Raw genomic sequence first — 22,212 nt, 5'->3', positions numbered from 1 at the left:
TATAGCACTTAGATCTTCCATGACTTTACTGAGCTTCTTCCTGGATGTACTGTCCTTCCCCCAAAGTGGTGTGTTGAAGTCTTTTGCTACTATTGTGGAGCTGTCTATCTTTCTTTTCCATGCTGTTAGAGTTTGTTTTATGTATTTTGGAGCCCTGTCTTTGAGTGTGTTTTTTCACTGTGGTTATGCCTAGTGCATTAACCCTTTAATCATTATATAGTGGCCTTCCTTATCCTCCGTGGTGGATTTTACTTTAAAGCCTATTTTTTCAGAAATTAACATTGCCATTACTCCTGCTCTTTTTTGATTGTTGTTTGCTTGATATATTTTTTCTGTCCCTTGAGTTTTAGTTTGTTTGTGTCTTTAAAGTGTGTCTCTTGTAGGCAGCATAGAGACGGATCATGTTTTTTTATCCACTCTGCCACTGTCTCTTTATTGGTGCATTTAGTCCATTGACATTCAGCGTAATTATGGATAGCTTTTTTTTTTTTATGAGTTTAGTCTGATGTCTTTTTTTGGGTGTGTTGTTGACAGTTACTTTGTTCCACTTAATTTTCTGTGCTGCGTCGTTTTGTCTTTATGTGTTTTCTTTTTCATTGTTGTTGATTCTGTATTTTCTGAGTCTGTATGTTTTCCTTTTTTTTTTTTTTTTTTTTTGATGTGTAGGACTGTTAGTTTCCTTAATATTTACCCCTATTTTTCTAAGTTTAAACCAATCTTTTTTTTTTTTTACTATCACCTTGACTTCCTCTCCATATGAAAGACTTATGACTACATTTTTTAGTCCCTTTTTTTTGTTTCAATGTTGTCATCTTTACATAATGACATCTCTTTTTCCCTATTTTAAGCACTTTAGCTCTAATTTATTTTTGTGACTTCTCTATCTGGGCTGATATCTGGTTGCTCTGTTCTGTGTTCTAATCTTGGGTTGTTATATGATGTTATTGATTTTCTAACCGGAAGACTCCCTTTAGTATTTCTTGTAATTTTGGTTTGGTTTTTGCAAATTCTCTAAACTTCCATTTATCTAGAAATGTCCTAATTTTGCCATCATATTTGAGAGACTGTTTTGCTGGATATACAATTCTTGGCTGGCAATTTTTCTCCTTCAAGGTTTTATATATGTCATCCCATTGCCTTCTTGCCTGCATGGTTTCTGCTGAGTAGTCCGAGCTTAGTCTTATTGACCCTCCTTGGTAGATGACTTTTTGTTTATCCCTAGCCACTCTTAAAATTCTCTCTTTATTTTTGGTTTTGGCAAATTTGATTATAATGTGTCTTCGTGACTTTCTTTTGGAATCTACCTTGTGTGGGGTTCGATGAGCATCTTAGATAGATATCTTCTCATCTTTCACGATATCAAGGAATTTTTCTGCCAACAAATCTTCAACAATTCTCTCTGTATTTTCTGGTACTCTGATCACTCATAGGTTTTTCCTCTTGATAGAGTCCCACATAATTCTTAGGGTTTCTTCATTTTTAATTCTTTTATCTGATTTTTCCTGAAATAATTTGGTGTCAAGTGCTTTATCTTCAGTCTTACTAATGGTGACTTCCATTGCCTCAATTCTGTTCCTATGACTTTATATTGAGTTGTCTAATTCTGAAATTTTATTGTTAATCTTCTGGATTTCTGTTTGCTGTCTCTCTATAGATTCTTGCAGGCTGTTAAATTTGTCATTATGCTCTTCTATAATCTTCTTAAGTTCCTCTGTTGCTTCATCTGTGTGTTCCTTGGCTTGTTCTGCGTTTTGCCAGATCTCCTTACTGATCTCTTGAAGAGTTTTGTATATTAATCTTTTGTATTCTACCTTCAGTAATTCTAGGAAATTCCCTTCATCCAGAAGATTTCTTGATTCTTTGCTTTGGGAGCTTGCTGAAGCCATCATGGTCTGCTCCTTTATGTGATTTGATATTGACTGTTTTCTCTGAGCCATCAATAAGTTATTATATTTATTTCATGCTTATTTACTGTGTCCTAGCTTCTTGTTTTGTTTTGACAGGACCAAATAGGCTGCTCATGTGAGCTATTTTGATTATTGGTGCCACTGAAGCTCTAACATCCTGTCACCAGCTGGTTAGATCTCTTAGTAGGTATATAAGCCCAGGAATCCATTTTCTTTTCTTGTATGGATTCAGCTCAGTTGTCCAGGTTGTCAGTCACCAAGTGTGCACGCTCTCACCTACAGTCCTAGCTGAGCAGGGGTGATTGGTGTAGTCACAGGTATCTGGCTGCAGTAGGGGATCACACACTGAGCAAGACAGGGAGCTGACAGCCAAGCCTGAGTGTCTGGGAGGAAAGTATGTCCTTGTTCCCTAGAGTACGTAGGTGAGTGGGTTGGGCAGAAGACTATGGGCACCCAGTGCTGTTGGCTGTAAGGACTGGAAGGCACCACTGCTTCTTGGACCCTTGTCGTGGGTAGCTAGGTGGTATGGGTGGAACCACCAGTCCTGAGGCCTCTGATGTGGGTAGGTGAGTACTGTGCTTAATGGACAGAGCGGTGTGAAATGTCACAAACCTGCCACTCCACCATATAGCTGATACAGTGAAGTTAGGCTTCAGAAATATACCCTGTTATATTGTCCTAATGAGGGTCTATGCTGTTGAAATGGGCTCACACAGGTCTATGCAGGGATGAAAGGCATTCAAAGTCCGTGGGCCCTTTATGCCTATGCCTAGGCGAAGAAGCTGTGCCTGTCCTGAGTTCCTGGCTTATTGTTTAGCTCTTAACCTCCTAACATTTGGCCAGGAGGCCTGGATTTTTAATAAAACTATACTATTGTTTGCAGTGTTTAGGAAATCAAACTCTGGACTCACACAGCCTGGACTGAAATCCCAGTTCTGCCACATTTCAGCTGTGGTTAAGTTAATTAACTTCTGTAAGCCTTCATTTCCTCATCTGTAAAGTAAAATAAGAAAAGTATTTGCCTGGTAGGGTTGTTATAAAGAAATGAGCTAACAATAAATGTAAAGTTTTTAGCTCAGTGCTTACCCCACTGCCATCAAGTCAATTCTGACTCATAGCGGCCCTATAGGACAGAGCAGAACTGCCTCAGAGAGTTTCCAAGGCTGTAAACCTTTATGGAAGCAGGTTGCCACATCCTTCTTTATTAAGCAGCTGGTGGGTATGAACTGCTGACCATTTGGTTAGCAGCCTAGCATTTTAACGACTATGCCACCTGGGCTCAATGCTTGATACATAAAACCCAGTGCTGTCAAGTTGATTCTGACTCATAGCAACCCTATAGGACAGAGTAGAGCTGCCCCATAGAGTTTCCGAGGAGCGCCTGGCGGATTCAAACTGCCGACCCTTTGATTAGTAGCCGTAGCACTTAGCCATTATGCCACCAGGGTTTCCACTTGATACATAGTAAATGCTAAAAACAAAACAACAACAAAAAAGCTCAAAATAAAAATGGTAGTCAATACTTGTTCTTTCATTCATTCGGCCAATAGGTTTTTTTTTTTTTAACTTTTTGTTGTTGTTGGGAAAAAAGTATATATATGTGTGTGTATAAAACAAAATATTTGCCAATTCAATGTTTTTCAAATGTACAATTTAGTGACACCAATTACATTAATCATGTTGTGCAACCATCACCAAAAATCACTGCCAAATTTTCCATCACCATAAACAGAAACTCAATGCTTCCTAAACAATGGCTCCCCTGTTCCCCCTCTCTCCTGTCCCTGGTAACCACTAATAAACTTTAGCCAACAGATCTTTGAGCTCCTGCTACTGCAGGAAGCCACTGCCCTATGCATTAAGAATATAAAAGGTGGAGCCCCTTGCCCTCTTGGACACTCCAGTGGGTTCATTAGCATGGGTGGCATTCATAACGGCCAACACAGCATGTCATCCAATAAAAGCTATCCATTGAATGCCACTGTATTTGCATCATCAAATTGATGCATTACAAAGAATCACAGACCTAAAGGAACTTGGTCAGATGGGTCTAAGGTTACCATGTGCCATTTAGTCACACTTGAGGTACATCCAATTCACAATTATCTGGTGTTAACCTTCTCAACTTGCCACAGGGGTCTTCAAGCATGTAGCCAAATATTAAAAATACACAGAAACTCCTGGCCTAACACTTTCTTTGTGGCATAAAGAAGAACATTGACCTTGGAGTCAAGACACCTGACTGTGTTCAAACTCTAGCTCTACCACTATGAATCAGTATAATGTGGGATGAGTTACTTACTTTATGACCCTCCTGTGGACACTGAAGAGAGTAAATCCTTGCAGATTTGTGGCAAGATGAAAGGCACTGCATGTAAAGAGCTCAGGTTTATCCCTGGCACATGGTAGGTACTCAGTATATGGAAGGTGATTATATTGCTAATTCTGCCATCTTTGAGCTGGCTTTAAACTCTTCACGGTTTCACGTGAGCTGCTGTTCATGCCAACTCTGAATAATAAGGAAAACTACAGAGAGAAATTGATGAAAGTTTCTAAATGAGCCCTTGGAATAAAAAAAAATCACTTGCTTGTGGTCCCAGAACACACATTGGACAAAGGTGAGATTTGAACCAGTTCTTCTCTACTCCAAACTAAAGCAGGCATGCATGAGGGTTTCTGCCATAAACTGCTACTCAGCTAGAAGCATAAAGTTTGCACCAAGAATTGTCAATCACTGGCATTCATGCTCTGTGTTCCTTTCCAAATCTGTGGCAGATATCACTAATAGATTACAGCATCTTTCCCATGCAGATTCAGAAATCAGTACTCAAGTCACCTTGTACTGTTTGACCTGAGTTGGTACACTAGGTGAAACTTTACCACCTTTTTTTTTTTTTTCATACAGTTAATTCTTAAAATATGTATCTGTGCTTCTTGATCTAGGTGAAGTGCTACTACTCGACCTATGTGACAAGGTTAGGAACAACAATATCCCCTTCCGGATCTGGTGTAAGTAAAATATCAAAGGTTCTTTTTTATAATGATGGAAAAGAGGGACCAGTATAAATGAATAAAGATTACTTAAACTAAACTGTGTAACAGGCTCTATATACATTACATACATTACTTTATTTAATTCAATCAATAACCCTGTTATTACCCATTATGGTTCCCTTTTTATAGAAGGATGAACTGAGGCCTGGAAAACTGAAACAATCTGCCCAAGGCCACAAGCCCAAATGTTGACACCCAATTTCCTACCCTAGTCTTTCTGTCTTAAAAGCCATAGATCTTTCTCCTGTATCCACTGTCACAGTCTGTAGAAGATTCCTGTGTGGGGGTTTGCTAACATCACATGACCTTAATCCCTCTCCCCTTACCAGCCCCGTCCTCACACACCTTAAGACAGCATTAAATTCCCTTCAAAGGGTACTGCTCTCCATTTGAAAAGGACTTCATATTCTTCTTTGATAACTTTTCAACACCATAGAAATAGGTGAAAGCATCATTGGTTTATGTAAATCCCTGAAGCTAAATTTAGCCCTTAGAGCAAATTAAAAAAGAGAGGAAGCCCCTTTCCTCTGCTCTGAGGTGGAGATCTCTGAGGAGAAAATCATCTTAATCTGGATCACATCACAGGAAAAAGGAGGCACTTCTACCACAGCTGTCCAGACAATAAGAACCTGGATAAAAAGATTTATGCCAAATCCATAATAATCATATTCATTCTCTCCATTTGCATCGCATTTTATAATGTGCTCTTTTGGAAACAACATTTATTTGATCCTCACCCAAACACTGAAGTTTTGTAGATGAGGAAACTGAGAAACTGACAAGTTACATAACCAGCTTAAGGTCATTCAGCTGATAAAGAACATTCTAGAAAACCTAGGTCCCATCAGTACCCTAAGAGCTCCCTGGCTCGTCTTTCTGTCCCTGCTTCCTTTCTTTCTCTACCTTCTTTCTCCCTTCATCCCTTCATTCCTGACCTCAATTACACATAAGTAAGTCATCACAGGAAACAGATGCTGAAATTAGGAAGAGTAGCTCTATCAGAAATTATTCTTTCCATCTCTCAAGGCCACGGGGTCTCTCTCCATGGCGCCTCTGCCTCCTTCAGGGCACCCGCTCTTTTCTCCTGGCACCAACTGGCTTCCTCTTTTGTTCATCATTTCTGCTCCCTCACACTCCAGCTTGCTTGGAGCCTATCCTGGACCTGACTCGACCCTATAGCCTCTCTCATGGCAACTGGCCATCCTCCACTTGTCATTAAATATCCTAACAGTACCTAGCATCTCACCGGGTGCTAAGCTGAATCCAATATAATTCAGATGAGTGACAAGCTCGCCTCCATGTCTTCATACCATCTCCTGCTCCTGTTACTCATGCTGCTATAAAATGATGAGGGTTTTAGGAGGAGGGGGAAGATTTTTTAAAAGCCAGAAAGACGGAAGGGAAGGTGAATACCATAAGACTGCAGCCCCAACTAATCCTGGAAAAGACATCCATATCCCCAGCTTAGCAGCTGCACAGTGTAAGTGCTACATGAGCAGTATAACGTAGTGGTTGAGAGCATGGCCTTTAGAGACAGGCAGGAACAGATTGAAATCCCACCCCTTCCTCTTACTATTAATGGAGTCTTGAGGAACCTATAAAAACCTTGAGCTTTAGTTACCTCATGTATAATATAGAGCTCTCAACACCTATCCCTTAGAGCCCTAGAATTGTTCATTCATTCATTCATTCATACATTCATTCAGCAGATATTTACGGAACATAGTATGTATTAGGACTATTCTAGGTGCTGAGGATACAGTGATAAACAAGACAAAGTCCCCCTCTACACACACACGCACACACACGACACAGGGGTTCCCATTATTTGTTAAAGGAAGCCCTTAGTAGAGTGGTTCCCAAACTTTGCTGAACATTAGACTCACCTAGGGAGTTTTTTAAAATCCTGATGCCCAGGCCATACCCCATACCAATTAAATTAGAATGTCTGGTAGTAGTGGTGGAGCCCTGGTGGCACAATGGTTAAGAGTTCCATTGCTAACCAGAAGCTCAGCAGTTCGAATCCACTAGTCACTCCTTGGAAACCGTATGGGCCAGCACTACTCTGTCCCATAGGGTCACTATGAGTTGGAACCGACTCAACAGCAACTGTTTTTTTGTTTTTTTTTTTTTTTGGTGGTGGTAACCAGGCATCAGAGTTTATTAAAGATCACCAAAGGGATTCGAATGGGCAGCAAAGTTTGGGACCCACTGCATCAACTGCAAAAACTCCCTCTGTGCCACCCCTACCTCCATGCTAACTGAACTCTAAAAAAACATTGTCATTCAGTAGATTTAGACTCATAGCAACTCCAAGTGTTACAGAGTAGAACTGCTCCATAAAGTTTTCTTGGCTGTAATCTTTAACAAAGCAGACCACCAGACCTTTCTTTCATGGTGCTGTTTGCACCACCTAGGGACCTTAGCTGAACACTAGTACTTCACTAATTCTCACCAAAGGCTGGGCAATCCCAGGCATAATCACAGATACTTAAATTAGCCACTAAAAGGATAAAGTTGATATATATATGAAGCAATCGGCATTAACTCATTGATTTAGATAAATGTGTTAGGGTTTTTTTTATGAACAGCACCATCAGCCAGCCCCTTTGAACACTTTAAATTCCATTAAAGTTATGAATTCTCCCTAAACAGCCTCTTCATTCAGCCTCTCTGCCACTAAACTTTCTCAAACATAGGGCCAGGGCTTCAAATAGGTTCGTCCAAGTTCAAATTCTGGTTGAGAATTTGCATTTCTAACAAATTCCCAAGGGATGCTAATGCTGCTGGTTATAACAGGATGAATTCTGAGAACCACTAGCAGAGCAGTGATTCTCAAAATTTATTATACAGAAGAATCACCTGCGTATATTGTTAAACTATAGATTCTGATTCAGTATATCTGGAGTGGAACCAGCTTGAAGCCCTGCATGGGGCTAGGCCTGAAGGTTTCTGCAAGATCTACGGAACTTCCAGAGTAGTATTCTGAAACACTAAATTAGAGGCCCTGTTCTTTCCAGAGTACCTCTTGTTCATGGAGGAGGCTCTAATCCTAAAAAGGGACCTGAGTTTATGGTATTGAGGATGAAAAAAGAGGACAAAGAGAGCCTCATTTTAAGAGCCTACCATCTTAACTAGTCTCACCATTAGAAGTGGATCAGGTTCAACCTATTTCCCTCCAGATAATAAAAACTTCGGAGTTATTTTAAATGCAGGCACTGCTACCTTCACAGGAAACAATAAATATGTTTTCTCTTGCCCTGACGAGCCCTTGGCCTTCCTGATCATTAAACCACCTGGCCAGCCCAGGCCTTCAATTAATTCAGGGCTGCATATGGAAGTCAAAGTAGACATTATCTCAACATGCTGTTATTTAGTGGATGACCAAGGTAAAAAAAAAACTGATTTTATTTTTTCTTTCAGTGTAAACCAACCTGCAAAAGAATGGTGGTTTTATATTGACTTTTCATCAGGTTGTTGATGGATTCAAAGAGCCGCCTCATGGATTCTTCAAACTCCATCTGTTCTTTGCCTTCGTAAAGCCTGAAAGAAGACACATCTGGGTTATTACCCAAGCCAGCAGGCAAAACCTTTGAAAGTGTATGCCAGCCTCAACCTTCATTTAAAATTGAAAAGAAATGGGATGTGAGATGAGGACTTTGGGGGAAGGGAGTTGATTGGGTAGTCATTGCATGCATAATTCACTCAAGGGAAAAATCTTCTGTCCACCCTACTGAACAGAAACCCCGCCACCAACACCACATAATACATTCACCCCTCGCCTGTCTTTTTTTTTTTTTTTCACTCTGAGGAACCTCAAAGCAATGAAACTTGTCTGAGCTGAGGCAACATTAATAATTTCATCCTTCTGCAAGAATCAGAGGGGAGATTGTGGTCATTAGATTTTCAAAGTAACTTGGAAACATCAAGGAGAACTATTTCCAAATACTCTGCCCCTTACATGTAGCCATTGTGGGGCCTGTCAGATGAATGCTGGTCTGTGTGTTCTAGGTCAGGGTCACTGCCTTCCCCATCTCTTAGTCTCTCATTTCAGGAACGTATGCATTCGCTAATTTAAACCTTTTGTTCCTTTGATTATAAAGGCCCTATGTTGTAACTGTAAAACATTGAAACATAACAGAAATACGTAACTTGTAAAGGGAGACTTCTCATTAATGCTACCCAGGGGATTAGCTATTGTTAACATTTTGATGTAGATCATTGGTATGCTGGAGTCCATTGTTGTAACCACTGTGTATTTTGAATGGCTTCCAACTGGGTTTTCCAACCCAGGGACCTCATCTTGCGGCAATATATTGTATAATGTTCTATTGTGATCCATAGAGTTTTCATTGGCTAATTGTCAGAACTGGATGGCCAGCCCTCTCTGCCTAGTCTGTCTTAGCCTGGAAACTCCACTGAAACCTGTCCACCATGGATGACACTGCTGGTATTTGAAATACCAGTGGCATAGCTTCCAGCATCATAGCCACATGCAAGCCACCAGAGTACAACAAACTGACAGACAGGTGGTAGAGATATACATATATATGTTTATATATATATATATATATAATTTATTATAAAAACCATCTCCTGACATAAAATTAGTCTCTAGACCCCTGAGTCTTATCAGCCTCTTTACCCTGTTTTATGAGTGTAGTTCAGTCCAAGGCTTCTCCAAACAAGCCTTTATCGCCAACCGTGAAATATCCACAGCCTTTTTTTTTTAATCTGTGGCATCCAGTGTGAAATACACAGAAGAGCGTTCCTGTCTCCAGCTCAGATAAAGAAAGTGTCTCTTGTCACAGCCCAACAGAGTCAAAAACTACTCAGCAGGCCTGGGCTTTGGTAAAGGGGCTTTCCTCAGATAAAGCTCTGACACACTTAACAGGTCTGTTTGCTCCATCAACCCCAGAGCAGGCCAGTCAATCACAGCCCACCTCAGCACCGCCTCAACTAAATCCTTCTTTTCTTTTCTCTTCACTTCTACTCCTCTTCTCTTCACTTCTACTTCTCTGTCTCTGAGTGTGTGACTCTATCTCTCCCCTCTGAGCATTAGTCTCTCTCTTTCTCCCTGTGGGTCTCTCTATCTCTATCTCTGCTGTTGTTTCTCTCTGTGTGTCCCTTTATCTTTGACTCTCCCCGCTCCACCCCGCACTATGCGTATCTTTTCTTTCTCTGACTCCATCTCTTTCTCTTAGTCACGCCCAGTCTGTCTCTTTCCTCTTCCTAACTAATCCCCACCCCTCGAAGCCCTCCTGAAGTAAGGAGCTTAAGGGGAAGAAGCCAGTGCTGAACACTCCAGTCCATTACAGGGACCCAACTGCTGCTGACTTCCTGGGCATCTAGTTCCAGGTCACAGAGCCAAGGCTCTGGGGAGAGGCCAGGAGTCTTTAGCCTCAGATTCTTTAATTCTTTCTCTCCCTCTCCTCTCTCCTTCTCTCTTTCTCTCTCTCTCTCTCTCTGTTACTCTCTTGTTCTCTCTGTGTCACTTTCTGGCTATCTCTCTGTCTCTCCTTCCTTCCCTCTATCCCTCCCTCCTCTGCAACATTCACTGAACCTTCTTGTGCTGCCACGGGGACATTTGCCATACAGTATGCATCTGAGAGTCAGTCAGTTCACAGTTCAAATCTCCACTCTGCCTTATAAATAACTACCTCCAACTCTGGATACCTTATTAACAGAGCAAATATTACAGAGCTTTGCTTTGCCCAGGCTCTGTTTGTGTATACACATTAAATCAATTACTCCTCATAATCATACCACGAGGCAGGCCCTATCACTATCCTTATTCTATAGATTGATGAAGTTTAAGCCACTTGCCCAAGGATATCACACAGGTAAGTGGTAGAGCCAGAATACGAACCCTGGCACCTGGCTCCTAAGCCCATGCCCTCAATCAGCTTGTACACACTTTGCTCTGGGTTTTACTGCCTCTCTTCATTTCTCCAAGCCTCCATTTCTCATTGGCAAAATGTGAGCAATAACCGTACTGTGTCAAAGGACTGTGAGGAGACCAACTGACATGTGAAGTACTCAGCCTAGTGCTTGGCCCTCAGTAAATGTTTGCTGTTGTCTCTGCTGTTGTTAATGGTAGGAGAATCATTACTGGTCTCATTCCCACTTCACAGATAAAGAAGTAGAAAACTTTCCAGAGGCTGAAGCTTGCGCAAATGCCTTCAAAGTGGAAAAGACGGTACCAGCATATAGCATGGCTGATGTGGCAGGGTAGAAGGGAGGATCCTGATTCAATGTGGTGGTGGTTGGTTTCACCATGAGATGGCGCTGTTAGTGTTCCTTCATGGCCCCAACCCTTCACTGTAGCTAATAGATGGTCTATTCCCCAAGCCTTTTACCTTGAAATTATTCTTTCCACTATTTACAACTGCCTAGAAATGTGCAATAAACTATATCACAATCACTGTTACTGGTCTATAGTATTAGAGCTCATCCACCCTGTCTCCCACCCACATTCAACACCCAGACTTGGCTGCCATGGTGGATCTGTCTGTAGTTACAACCGTATGAACTCTCTCTGTAAGGCAGACTCATTTCTGTGCGTGTGATGGGGTGGGGGGTGGGGATTGTTCTGACCAAGTCTTCTTCTTGGGAACCACCTACGCCACCATCAGGATGACCTCCAGCAACGTTTTTCTGCTGGTTGACCCTGTCCGCCCACTCCTTCACTCCCAAAGCTGAATGGTCCTGTGGTAGTTCTTTCTCTGGAATTTCTCATTTTGAAATGAGAAACAGACAAATGGACTTTGTGGGGAATTATCTTAAAGGCAGTACTTTGGCAAGAATGTTCATGAACTCTGCTGAAGAGATTCCTGAGTTGCCCTGGGTCCCAACCTCCTGAGGCCTGGTTATTTAACTCTTCTTTGGATTCTATGAGCTGCATCAACATCCTTACAATTAACTCTCTGGTTATGCTTAGACTAGCTGTGGTCAGTTTCCTCAAAGCCTGCTTCTAGTCAGAAATTCTTAGAGTGGAATGGTCTTATTCCTGAAGCTCTCAAGGTTCTAAACGAAGAGATATTAGGGAGCCCAGAGAGCATTTAGTCCATGCCTCTCATTGTACAGATGATAAAACTGAGGTCCAGAGTGGGGAAGTGACGTGGCTTCACTGTCATCTATCAAATGTTATTTGACTGAGACGAGAAAGCAAAGGGACTCTTAGGCTATAAATACCAATCCAAGGCTTTCTAATCAACTTTCAACTTTACACTAAACTGAATTTAATTTTTACCAGCATGAGAGATGTGATTTGCTCTAGGTCACAGACTGTACCAGTGGTATATCTCAAACCAGAACTGAACATTCATTTTCTTCGTGCTCTGAGATTATAACAGGGGAGGGCAGATGAGGCAACTCCCATGAGGCCAAGATCAGGAGGTTCTCCCTCAGTGGGATCCAATCTGCCCCTGTAATTCATGTCATAAGTCAAGTGCCAGTCCCTGGAAGAGCCTCCTTAACACCACGCTCTAGTCCTGGGATGGAAATATATTCTGCACTTGCCAAAGGTTTATAAAGGATAAAAAAAATTATAGCGGTAAAGTGGTCTGCATTTTAGAATGACAATATTCTATTGTTTTTCTTGGTTTTGTTTTATTTTTTTAAGACTTTTTAATTAGTGTTTTTTTCTTGAGAGTTTTTTAGGCAAAATTTGATCATCTTATAGACCAACTGGGTGGCACAAATGGTTAAGCACTCGACTACTAGTCGAAAGGCTGGCGGTTCAAACCCACTCAGACGCATCTCAGAAGACAGGCCTGGAGATCTGCTTCCAAAATGTCACAGCCTTGAAAAGCACATGTAGCAGTTCTATTGTGCACACATGGGGCTGCCACGAGTTGGAATCAACTCGATGGCAACCCACAACAATATCAATCGTGTGTGTGTGTGTGTGTGTGTGTGTGTGTGTGTGTCCCCAACCCTTTACTATAGCTAATAGATGGTCCATCCTCCAAGCCTTTTGCCTTGAAATCCATTACTCTTTTCACTACTTACAGCTGTCAGGAAATGTGTAATAAAATATATCACAATCACTGTTACTGGTCTATAGTATTGAATCTGTCCACTCTGTCTCCCATACACATTTAACACCCAGACTTGGCTGCCAAGGTGTGTGTATGCACATATATATAGTTGTCATTTTTAGGTGCCATCAAGTTGGTTCCGACTCATAGCGACCTTACGTACAACAGAACGAACACTGCCTGGTCCTGCATCATCCTCACGTGTATATATGTATGTACGAGGAGTTGCTGCTCTTGTTTCTTTTTAAGCTGAAAGTTTTCCTTGGTTTGAATGGAAAGAGGAGTTGGAGGACATGACTACAGTTGGGAAGAAGAAATGAAAGAAAACACTATTTAGTGTAAAGGGCTTTGTTATCTAGCTAGACACGTCCACATACTGGCTCTGTAGCTTCAGACAAATTACTTCTCTTCTCTGAATTATACTTTCCTTATTGGTAGCATAGAAATATAATATACACTCAAAGAATCTTTTTGAGGTGGAAAAAAATGAGATAATGCATTTGGAGCGCTCAATACAGTAGCTGGCACAGAAGTGTTAATTAAATATCAACTGTTCTTCCTGTTGTTATTGATTCCTAAGCACAAAAGCAATCATACTGGCAAACTCTCCAGCCTGAGTATAAATAAATAAAAGGAATATTTCTAGTAAGTAATGACTAAGGAAAAAAAAAAATATATATATATATATATATGGAAGAAATAACCTGATGGCAATGGGACCATTAAGCATTGTTGGGCTTCCCCTGAGCAACTTGAAAAGAAAAGAAAAATAACGCCTCATCTGTCTGGGAGGCTTTAAATGTGGCCTTGAAGTCAAGGGCATGGCAGATGCAGTTTCAAGGTCCTTTTGTAGCAGTTGATCTCTGCTATAGCTTCAGGAAGGAAACATTTTTTTCTGGCTTCAGAACGCCTAGAAGATGCTTCAGGAACTAGCTGATTGTGCCAGGGAACAATTATTGAAGGGCCCTGAGGCCCTGACCACAAGGAGAACTGGAACAACCTGTGAGGCACTGTTCTGGGGCATGCAAGTCCAGCCGCTGCAAGTACTCAGCTCCCAGGGCTTGGATAAATATAGCGACGTTCAGCTTGCATGTGATTCATTAAGGAGACACCGTGCACAGCTGAGCACTCAGTAAATGCAAATGGAGCCCCATATGGCGTGTACAATGCTTTGCACCACCTCTACCATGCAGGAACATAAAGCCTCAGCCTAAAACTGAGACACCAGCCTCAGGCCAGAGGCCCAAGGGAGCAGAATCCCACCCAAGCACCCTCGGGCTAAGGGAAGCCAGTGGGAAGATCCAATTTGAATCCAGAGGTGGAGGGGCTCCTGGTGTCACCTCCCCATCTCATTTTCTTTTCTATACCTTGGTCCCTTCTAGCTCCTCTAAGCTGCATTCACAGGCTACCCCTGATTCCTTCCCTGCTTCTTTGAGGCCATACATAAGTTTAGGTAAAATTGCCCGTGTCCCAAATCCCGTTCGGCCACTTATTAGTTGGGTGACCTTGGCTAAGTTACTTGGTCTCTTCAAGGCTCAGTTTTCTCATTAGTAAAATGGTACTAGCCCCATTAAAAATTCTAAAATCAAATAATGCATGTAAAGCAACTAGCAGAAGCCCTGGTAGTGCAGCAGTTAAAGTGCTTGCCTGGTAACTAACACGCTGTCATAGCAACTGAGGTTTTCCTATCATAATACTTCATCGTTATTATTATCACTCACTTTCCAGTCTTCTCTACCAGAGTAAAAGTTCCATGCAGACAAAGATCAAAACTAACTTTGTCATAATATCCCTATCTCTAGCAATAGGCCTGGAACATCGAAAGTGATTTATAGACAAATGCATGAATTATTGAATGAATGAACTTTGGCACTCAACATGTGGCTCTATACAAATGTCTTTTAACTCCGGAACTCACCGCTGTTAGCTAATTCTAAAGGCTCCCAAACCAGAAATCAAGGATGGTAGTTAATAGTCATTATCATCTATGCAGACTTTATTATTATCACCTTTACCAATAAGCCTACTAATCACAAACAGACAAAAATCCAAACCTGTTGCCGTCGAGTCTATTCCGATCATGGCGACCCTGTGTGTTACAGAGTAGGAATGCTCTATAGGGTTTTATTGGCTATAATCTTTATAGAAGTAGATTGCCAGGTCTTTCTTCTGTAGCACCACCGGGTGGGTGTGAACTACCAATCTTTAGTAGTCCACTGTAAAGCATTTACATCACTCAAGGGCCTTACAAATAATAAGCTACTATTTATTAAGCATTTGCTATGCACCAGGCACTATACTAAGTGTTTTGCAAATATATGTTCAGTCGATCCACACAGCAACCCTGTGATATGAGTATCACCACCATTAAGTGAATAAGGAAATGGAGACAGCTAGATTGCCTAATTCGCTCAACGTCATCGAACCGGTAAAACAGCAGTGCCCGAATTTGAGCCCAAGATTGCCTGCCTCCAAATTTCACCCTTTTTTTAACCACTAGGCAATTCTGCCTCCAGGACAGAGAGAAAAATAATGGGCAGTTGCCAGGTGCTGGAGCAAGTTGGCAGATAGGGAAGCATCATTTGCCCAGGAGATGATGTTATGGGGCTGCTGTAGGGAAGCTAGATGGCTAGCTTTAACCTTTTTCTGTTCAAGCTCTAAATCCAAAGTGACTGGTATTTCTACCTCTGAACCCAGTAATTCTCCCGGTTAAGGTAGGTGAAAATTAGTGACTTTTCAAAAAGAACCATTGAGCCATTCATGGTTTCAGAGGAGTAATTAGTCTCAGAAAATCACAGCACTTTAAGACCACAGCCAAGTGTTCGTATTCTCTTTCTCTCACTCAAACTCCTCCTGGGACCAAGAATAATTGCAGCCAACCCAGCTGTTGCTGTTATTAGCTTCCGAGGCACTTCTTGGTGGACTTGAACCTCCAGCCTTTTAGTCAGCAGCTGAACGTGTTAACCATTTGCCTCACCCAGGAACTCTAGCCAACCCAGTAAAAAACCCAGTAGCTGAGTTTAAATTGCCAGAACATCATTCTTGTATTTATTGTCCCTGCTTACAGAAGAAAACCCCAGTTTCTGGGTCAGTGCACCCAGCTGGGAGATGTAAGTCAAAGCAATTGTAACGGATTGAATTATGCCCCCCAAAAAATGTATGTATCAATTCAGCTGGGCCATGATTTCCAGTATTGTGTGGTTGTCCTCCATCTTGTGATTGTACTTTCACGTTAAAGAGGATTAGGGTGGGATTGTAACACCCTTACCCAGGTCACATTCCTGATCCCATGTAAAGGGAGTTTCCCTGGGGTGCCGCCTGCACCACCTTTTATTTCTCAAGAGATAAAAAGGAAAGGGAAGCAAGCAGAGAGTTGGGGACCTCATACGACTAAGAAAGCAGCACTAGGAGCAGGGTGCGTCCTTTGGACCTGGGGTCCCTGTGCCTCAGAAGCTCCTCAACCAGAGGAATATTGATGACAAGGAATCTTCCTCCAGAGCTGACAGAGAGAGAAAGCCATCCCCTGAAGCTGACACCCTAAATTTGGACTTGTAACCTACTAGATATGAGAGTATAAATTTGTCTTTGTTAAAGCCATCCACTTGTGGTATTTCTATTATAGTAGCACTAGATGACTAAGACAGCAAAATAGCTAGAATGGGTCCATGAGAGAGGGTCCCATTTCTGATTCACCTCTTTCCTCTATGGTCACTGTTACCATCCCAATGCTTCTCCCACCACCAAGGTCTATAGACCTGAAATAAAGAAGAAATTGCAGATTAAGATATAGAATTCTAGTCTAATGAGCTAGGAGAGAGCCATTAAACTCAACAGTGGCCAGAAAGATTCTCTTTTGAAGGGCAACAAGTTGAAACGTAAAGTAGCCTAGGTACAACAATTGGCCTCTATTCGTGTGGAACAACAGAGGGTGAAGGAGAGTTAGGAGAGGAGGAAAAGAAATGTGTGGCTAATTGCCTCCATGAACAACTGCCTCCTTTGTCGTGAGACCAGAAGAACTGGATGGTGCCCAGGTACCATTACTGAATGTTTTGATCAAAGACTTTATAGAAGAATCTTGATCAACAGGGGGAAAATGCAGAACAGAATATAAAATTATCATGGAGTCCAGACATTCTGAAGCTCCTGACCCTGAATGAACCCCCAAAAGTACTACCCTGAGATTCTGTTTAAATCTTAAAACTTAAACCAAAAATATTGCCTGAAGTCTTCTATAAACCAAACAATAATTTAGATTAATTAGTAAAGAATGTCTGCCATGATCACTGTGCTCTTTTAAGGAATTATCTGTATGGGATCAAATTGACAATAGCAACTCAAAAGTTTAGATAAGAAGCTCAGGGAGCAGTGAGTTTACATTAATAACAAAACCAAACCCACTGCTTCAAGTCAATTCTGACTCACAGGGACCCTACAGGACAGAACAGAACTGCCCCACAAGGTTTTCAAGGAGCAGCTGTTGGATTCGAACTGCCAACCTTTAGGTTAGCAGCTGATCTTTTAACCACTGTGTCCTAATGGTGGAGGAATAATTTGGAAGGAGACAGTGAGAATGGTTGCACAACTTAAAGAATGCAATCAATGTCACTGAATTGTACATGTAGCAACTGTTGAACTGGTGTATATTTTGCCATGCATATTTTCACCAAAAATATAAAATAAATTGTTAAAAAGTGTATAATGGGGAGGCAGAGCCAAAATGGCACCCTAGACAGATGCACCATGCTGTCCCTCTGCAGCAAAGATCCAAAAACCTAAGTAAAAACAGATACAAACATCAATCCTGAAAACCCTGAGCATCAAACGAAAGAGTAAAGAGCTAGGTCAAACACCCGATGGAAAAAGAAACTGACAGAAAACAAAGAACAAGGAGAGATATGGAGTAGAGGTTCCCTGCCAACTAACATGGCAAGGCACTGTCATCTTGAAACACAATCAGTAACAATCCCAGACAGGGAATATGGGAAGGCAACTTCCCAGAGCTCCCAACAGGAGACAGAGCGCCCGGTAATCACAGAAAGACACTTTCCCACTCCTCACCATTCTGCTCTGTATGCTACTTCTCCCATATTCCCCCGGCCCCCAGGTCTGCTCCACCTCCAACCCCACCCACCGGCTCCCGCCACGTCATCCTTTTTTTTTTAATTCTTTTTTTCTTCCTTTCTCTCTTTTCTTTTCTTTCTCCCTCCCACCTAGCTTCATATGCCACATCCCTGCCCCTTCCCACTGGCCCCCATTGCCCTGCCACAGCTAGAGTGCCTCCAGCTCTCTGGCCCACTGATGCACCAGGCCCTAAGCACCTCTCCCCCTGCCACTTGACCAGATGCTAAACAGAGGGAAGTGAGCCCATACCACTCTCTATCTAACACCTCTGTCCAGCTGTTGAGGGGCTGTGAACACTCCCACACCACTGGACCAATATCAGGAGGGAGACAGCACCCAGCCAGTCAGCTCTCAGTCAGCTCTCCAAATCAGTGTACACCAAAATGGGCTCACTCTGCCTGCTGCTTCCCTGCCCACACAGATAAGGTGGTGAGAGCTCTTGTGCCCACAGACAAGCAAGCAGCAAAGCACGCCTAGCCGGCCCACTCTTTCATATCAAAACAAAACCAAAAAGCAGGATGAAACAAATGAACATACAATCCATAAATAAAGAAAAATAATACCTTACTGTCTGAAAGACAGCAGACAATATCAAAATACATAAAACATCAGGACAAGATGGCTCCAGCAAGGAACCAAAACAAACAGTCAGATAATCTTCTGATAGAAGAAAATACACTGGAACTACCTGATATGGAATTCAAAAAACCAATATTTAGGGCTCTTTTTTTAAGAGATTAGGAAAGTGATCATGGATGACACAGACAAAACCAATGGCAGCAAAATCAAGGAAAACAAAAACAAAGCAATAGAAGGGTTCAGGAAAATAATATATGAACAAAATGTCAAAAGAAACAAACAATTAGAAATCATACAAAAATAGTAACCAGAAATCCAAAAGTTAAACAACAAAATTTCAGAAATGGAAAAACCAACAGAAGGATTTAGAAGCAAATTTGAAGAAAATGGAAGACAGAATCAGCGAGATTGAAGACAAATCCATGGATGCCACTTTGAGGAAAAAAAACAGAGGAAACAATGAAGAAAACCTAAAAATTATGTGGGACAAAATCAACAGCAAAAATTAGCATATGATCAAAGCTCTAGACGGGAAGAAAATCAAAAACACAGAGAAGATTGATGAAGATTTACTGGCAGAAAACATACCAAAAATCATAAAAGTCAAAAAGTTAACCATCCATGAAGCTCAACGAACCCCATATAGGAGAGACCCCAAAATAAAATCACCAAGACGTATCATAATCATACTTGCCAAAAACCAACGACAAAGAAAGAATCCTGACAGCAGCTAGAGAAAATCGAAAAGTCACATACAAAGGGGAAACAATAAGACTAAATGCTGATTACTCAGCCGAAACTATGCAGGCAAGAAGGCAATGGGATGACATATATAAAACCTTGAAAGAAAAAAACTGCCAACCAAGAATAATAAACCCATTGCTGTTGAGTCAATTCCAACTTATAGCGACCCTATAGAACAGGGTAGAACTGCCCCATAGAGTTTCCAAGGAGCGCCTGGTGGATTCAAGCTGCCAACCTTTTGGTTAGCAGCCAAACTCTTAACCACTATGCCACCAGGGTTTCCAAGAATAATATATCCTACAAAACTCTCTCTCAAATATGGTGCCAAAATTGGGACATTTCCAAATAAACAGAAATTAAGAGAATTTGTAAAAACAAAACCAAACTTACAAGAAATCTTAAAGGGGTCCTTCAGTTAGAGAACCAACAACATCATAAAACAACTGCAGTCTAACACACAGGGCAGCATCAATCAGATATCAACCTAGGTAAAGAACTCTCAATAATAAAACACAGTTAAAAGACTTCAAACATAGAGATGTCAATCTGAAAATGATGACAACATCAAAACAATAAAAGAAGGAATAAATGGTGTAGGTATAGAATTTTCAAATGGAGAGGAAGTCAAGCTGATATAAAGTAATAAAAGACTGGTTCAAACTTAGGAAGATAAGGGTAAATTTCAAGGTAACCTCAAAAAATGTTAACAAACCTACTCATCAAAATAAAAGAGAAGAAAAAACATAAAGACACAGTAAATGCAAATTCTATAACAACAAAAGAAAAGAAAATCTGCAAACAAAAGGAACTCAGCACAGGAAATTAAGAACAAAGAAGACATCAGTACCATAAAAAAAAAAAAAACACAATATGACAGCAATAAATTCATACCTATCAATAATCACACTGAATGTAAATGGCTTAAATCCACCTGTAAACAGACAAAGAGTGGTGAGAGAATGGATAAAAAAACATGACCCATCAATATGCTCTCTATAAGAGACATACCTTAGACACAAAGACATAAATGTATTAAAAATCAAATAACGGAAAAAATAAAAATATATCAAGCAAACAGTAACCAAAAAAAGACCAGGAGCTGCAAGACTAATGCCAGATAAAATAGCCTTTAAGACAAAATCCACCACAAAAGACAAAGGACATTATATAATGATTAAAGGAACAATTCACCTTAATAAATATCTATACACCCAACAACATGGCTCCAAAATACATAAAACAGACTCTAACATCACTGAAAAGAGAAATAGTTCCACAATAACAGTAGAAGACTTCAACACACTGCTCTCAGTAAACGACAGAACATCTAGAAAGAAACCTAACAGAGATACAGAAGATCGAAAGGGCAAAATCAACCAACTTGACCACGTAAGTTTATATAGAACGGTGCATCCAACAGCAGAAAAACATATGTTCTTTTCCAACGCACATGGAACATTCTCCATAATAGACAACACTTTAGGCCACAAAATAGCCCTCAATAAAATCCAAAACATTGAAATAATGCAAAGCATTCTCTCTGATCATCACACCATAAAAGTAGAAATCAATAACAGGAAGAGCAAGGAAAAAAACATCAAAAACTGAAAAACGTCTTGTTTGAAAACAACTGGATAATAGAAGGAATCAAAAAATTCCTAGCAATAAATGGGAAAGAAAATACATCATACCAAAACCTTTGGAACACAGCAAAGGCAGTACTCAGAGATCAATTTCTAGCAAAAAATAAGGCACACATAAAAAAAAAAAAAAGAATGGGCCAAAATCAAAATGTTAGCCCTACAACGCAAACAGAGAGTGGCAAAAGTACCCCACAGCTACCAGAAGAAAGGAAATAATAAAGATTAGAGCAGAAACAAATGAAATGGAGAACAGAAAAACAACAGAAAGAATTAACAAGACACAAGTTGACTATTTTAAAGATCAACAAAATCAACAAACTTTGGCCAAACTGACAAAAGAAAAACAGGAGAGGAAATAAATAACCCAGCTAAGAAATGAGATGAGGGACATTACAACAGATCCAACTGAAATAAAAAGGATCATAACAGAATACCATGAATAACCATACTCCAACAAATTTGAGAAGCTAGAGGAAATGGACAAATTTCGGGAAACACATTACCTACCTAAACTAACACAAACTGAGTTGAACAGACCCATAACAAGAGAAGATATTGAAGAGGTAATGAAAAAAATTCCCAACAACAACAAAGAAAAAAAAACCCTAGCCCTGAGAGCTTCACTGAAGAATTTCTACCAAACATTCAGGGAAGAGCTTGCCCCAGTACTACTCAAACTACTTCAGAACATAGAAAAGGAAGGGATGAAGCCAGCATAACCCTGATACCAAAATCAGGCAAAGACACCACAAAAAAAGAAAATTACAGACCAATATCTTTCATGAATATAGATGTAAAAATTCTCAACAAAATTCTAGACAACGGAATTCAGCATCATATAAAAAAATAATAATAATACTCCACGATCAAGCCAACCAAGTGGGATTCATGCCAGGTATGCAAGGATGGCTCAACATTAGAAAATCAATCAACATAATCCACCACATAAATAGAACAAAAGAAAAGAATCACATGATCTTCTCAATCAACACAGAAAAAGCATTTGATAAAGTCCAAACCCATTCCTGATAAAAACTCTCAATACAATAGTAATAGAAGGAAAATTCCTCAACATAATAAATGATACAAAATCAACAGCCAACATCATTCTCCACAGAAAGA

At 40.7% G+C, this 22,212-nt stretch overlaps 1 protein-coding gene across 3 annotated transcripts in view; it reads right to left on the bottom strand.

Annotated features, from left to right (window-relative positions):
• The window catches only part of DOCK2 (dedicator of cytokinesis 2), a 558,619-nt gene that overhangs the window by 418,804 nt on the left and 117,603 nt on the right, over positions 1-22,212 (bottom strand). For all 3 annotated transcript variants that reach the window (XM_010592406.3, XM_064279098.1, XM_023551366.2), the window contains one exon: positions 8,396-8,504. In XM_010592406.3, coding sequence (XP_010590708.1) covers positions 8,396-8,504 — 109 coding nt within the window. The remainder of the gene's footprint in view (positions 1-8,395; positions 8,505-22,212) is intronic.

This window comes from Loxodonta africana, chromosome 2 (assembly GCF_030014295.1).
Source record: "Loxodonta africana isolate mLoxAfr1 chromosome 2, mLoxAfr1.hap2, whole genome shotgun sequence".
Taxonomy (NCBI): Eukaryota; Metazoa; Chordata; class Mammalia; order Proboscidea; family Elephantidae; genus Loxodonta; species Loxodonta africana.
The sequence above is the reverse complement of the archived record's forward strand: the minus strand, read 5'-3'. Positions and strand labels throughout refer to the sequence as shown.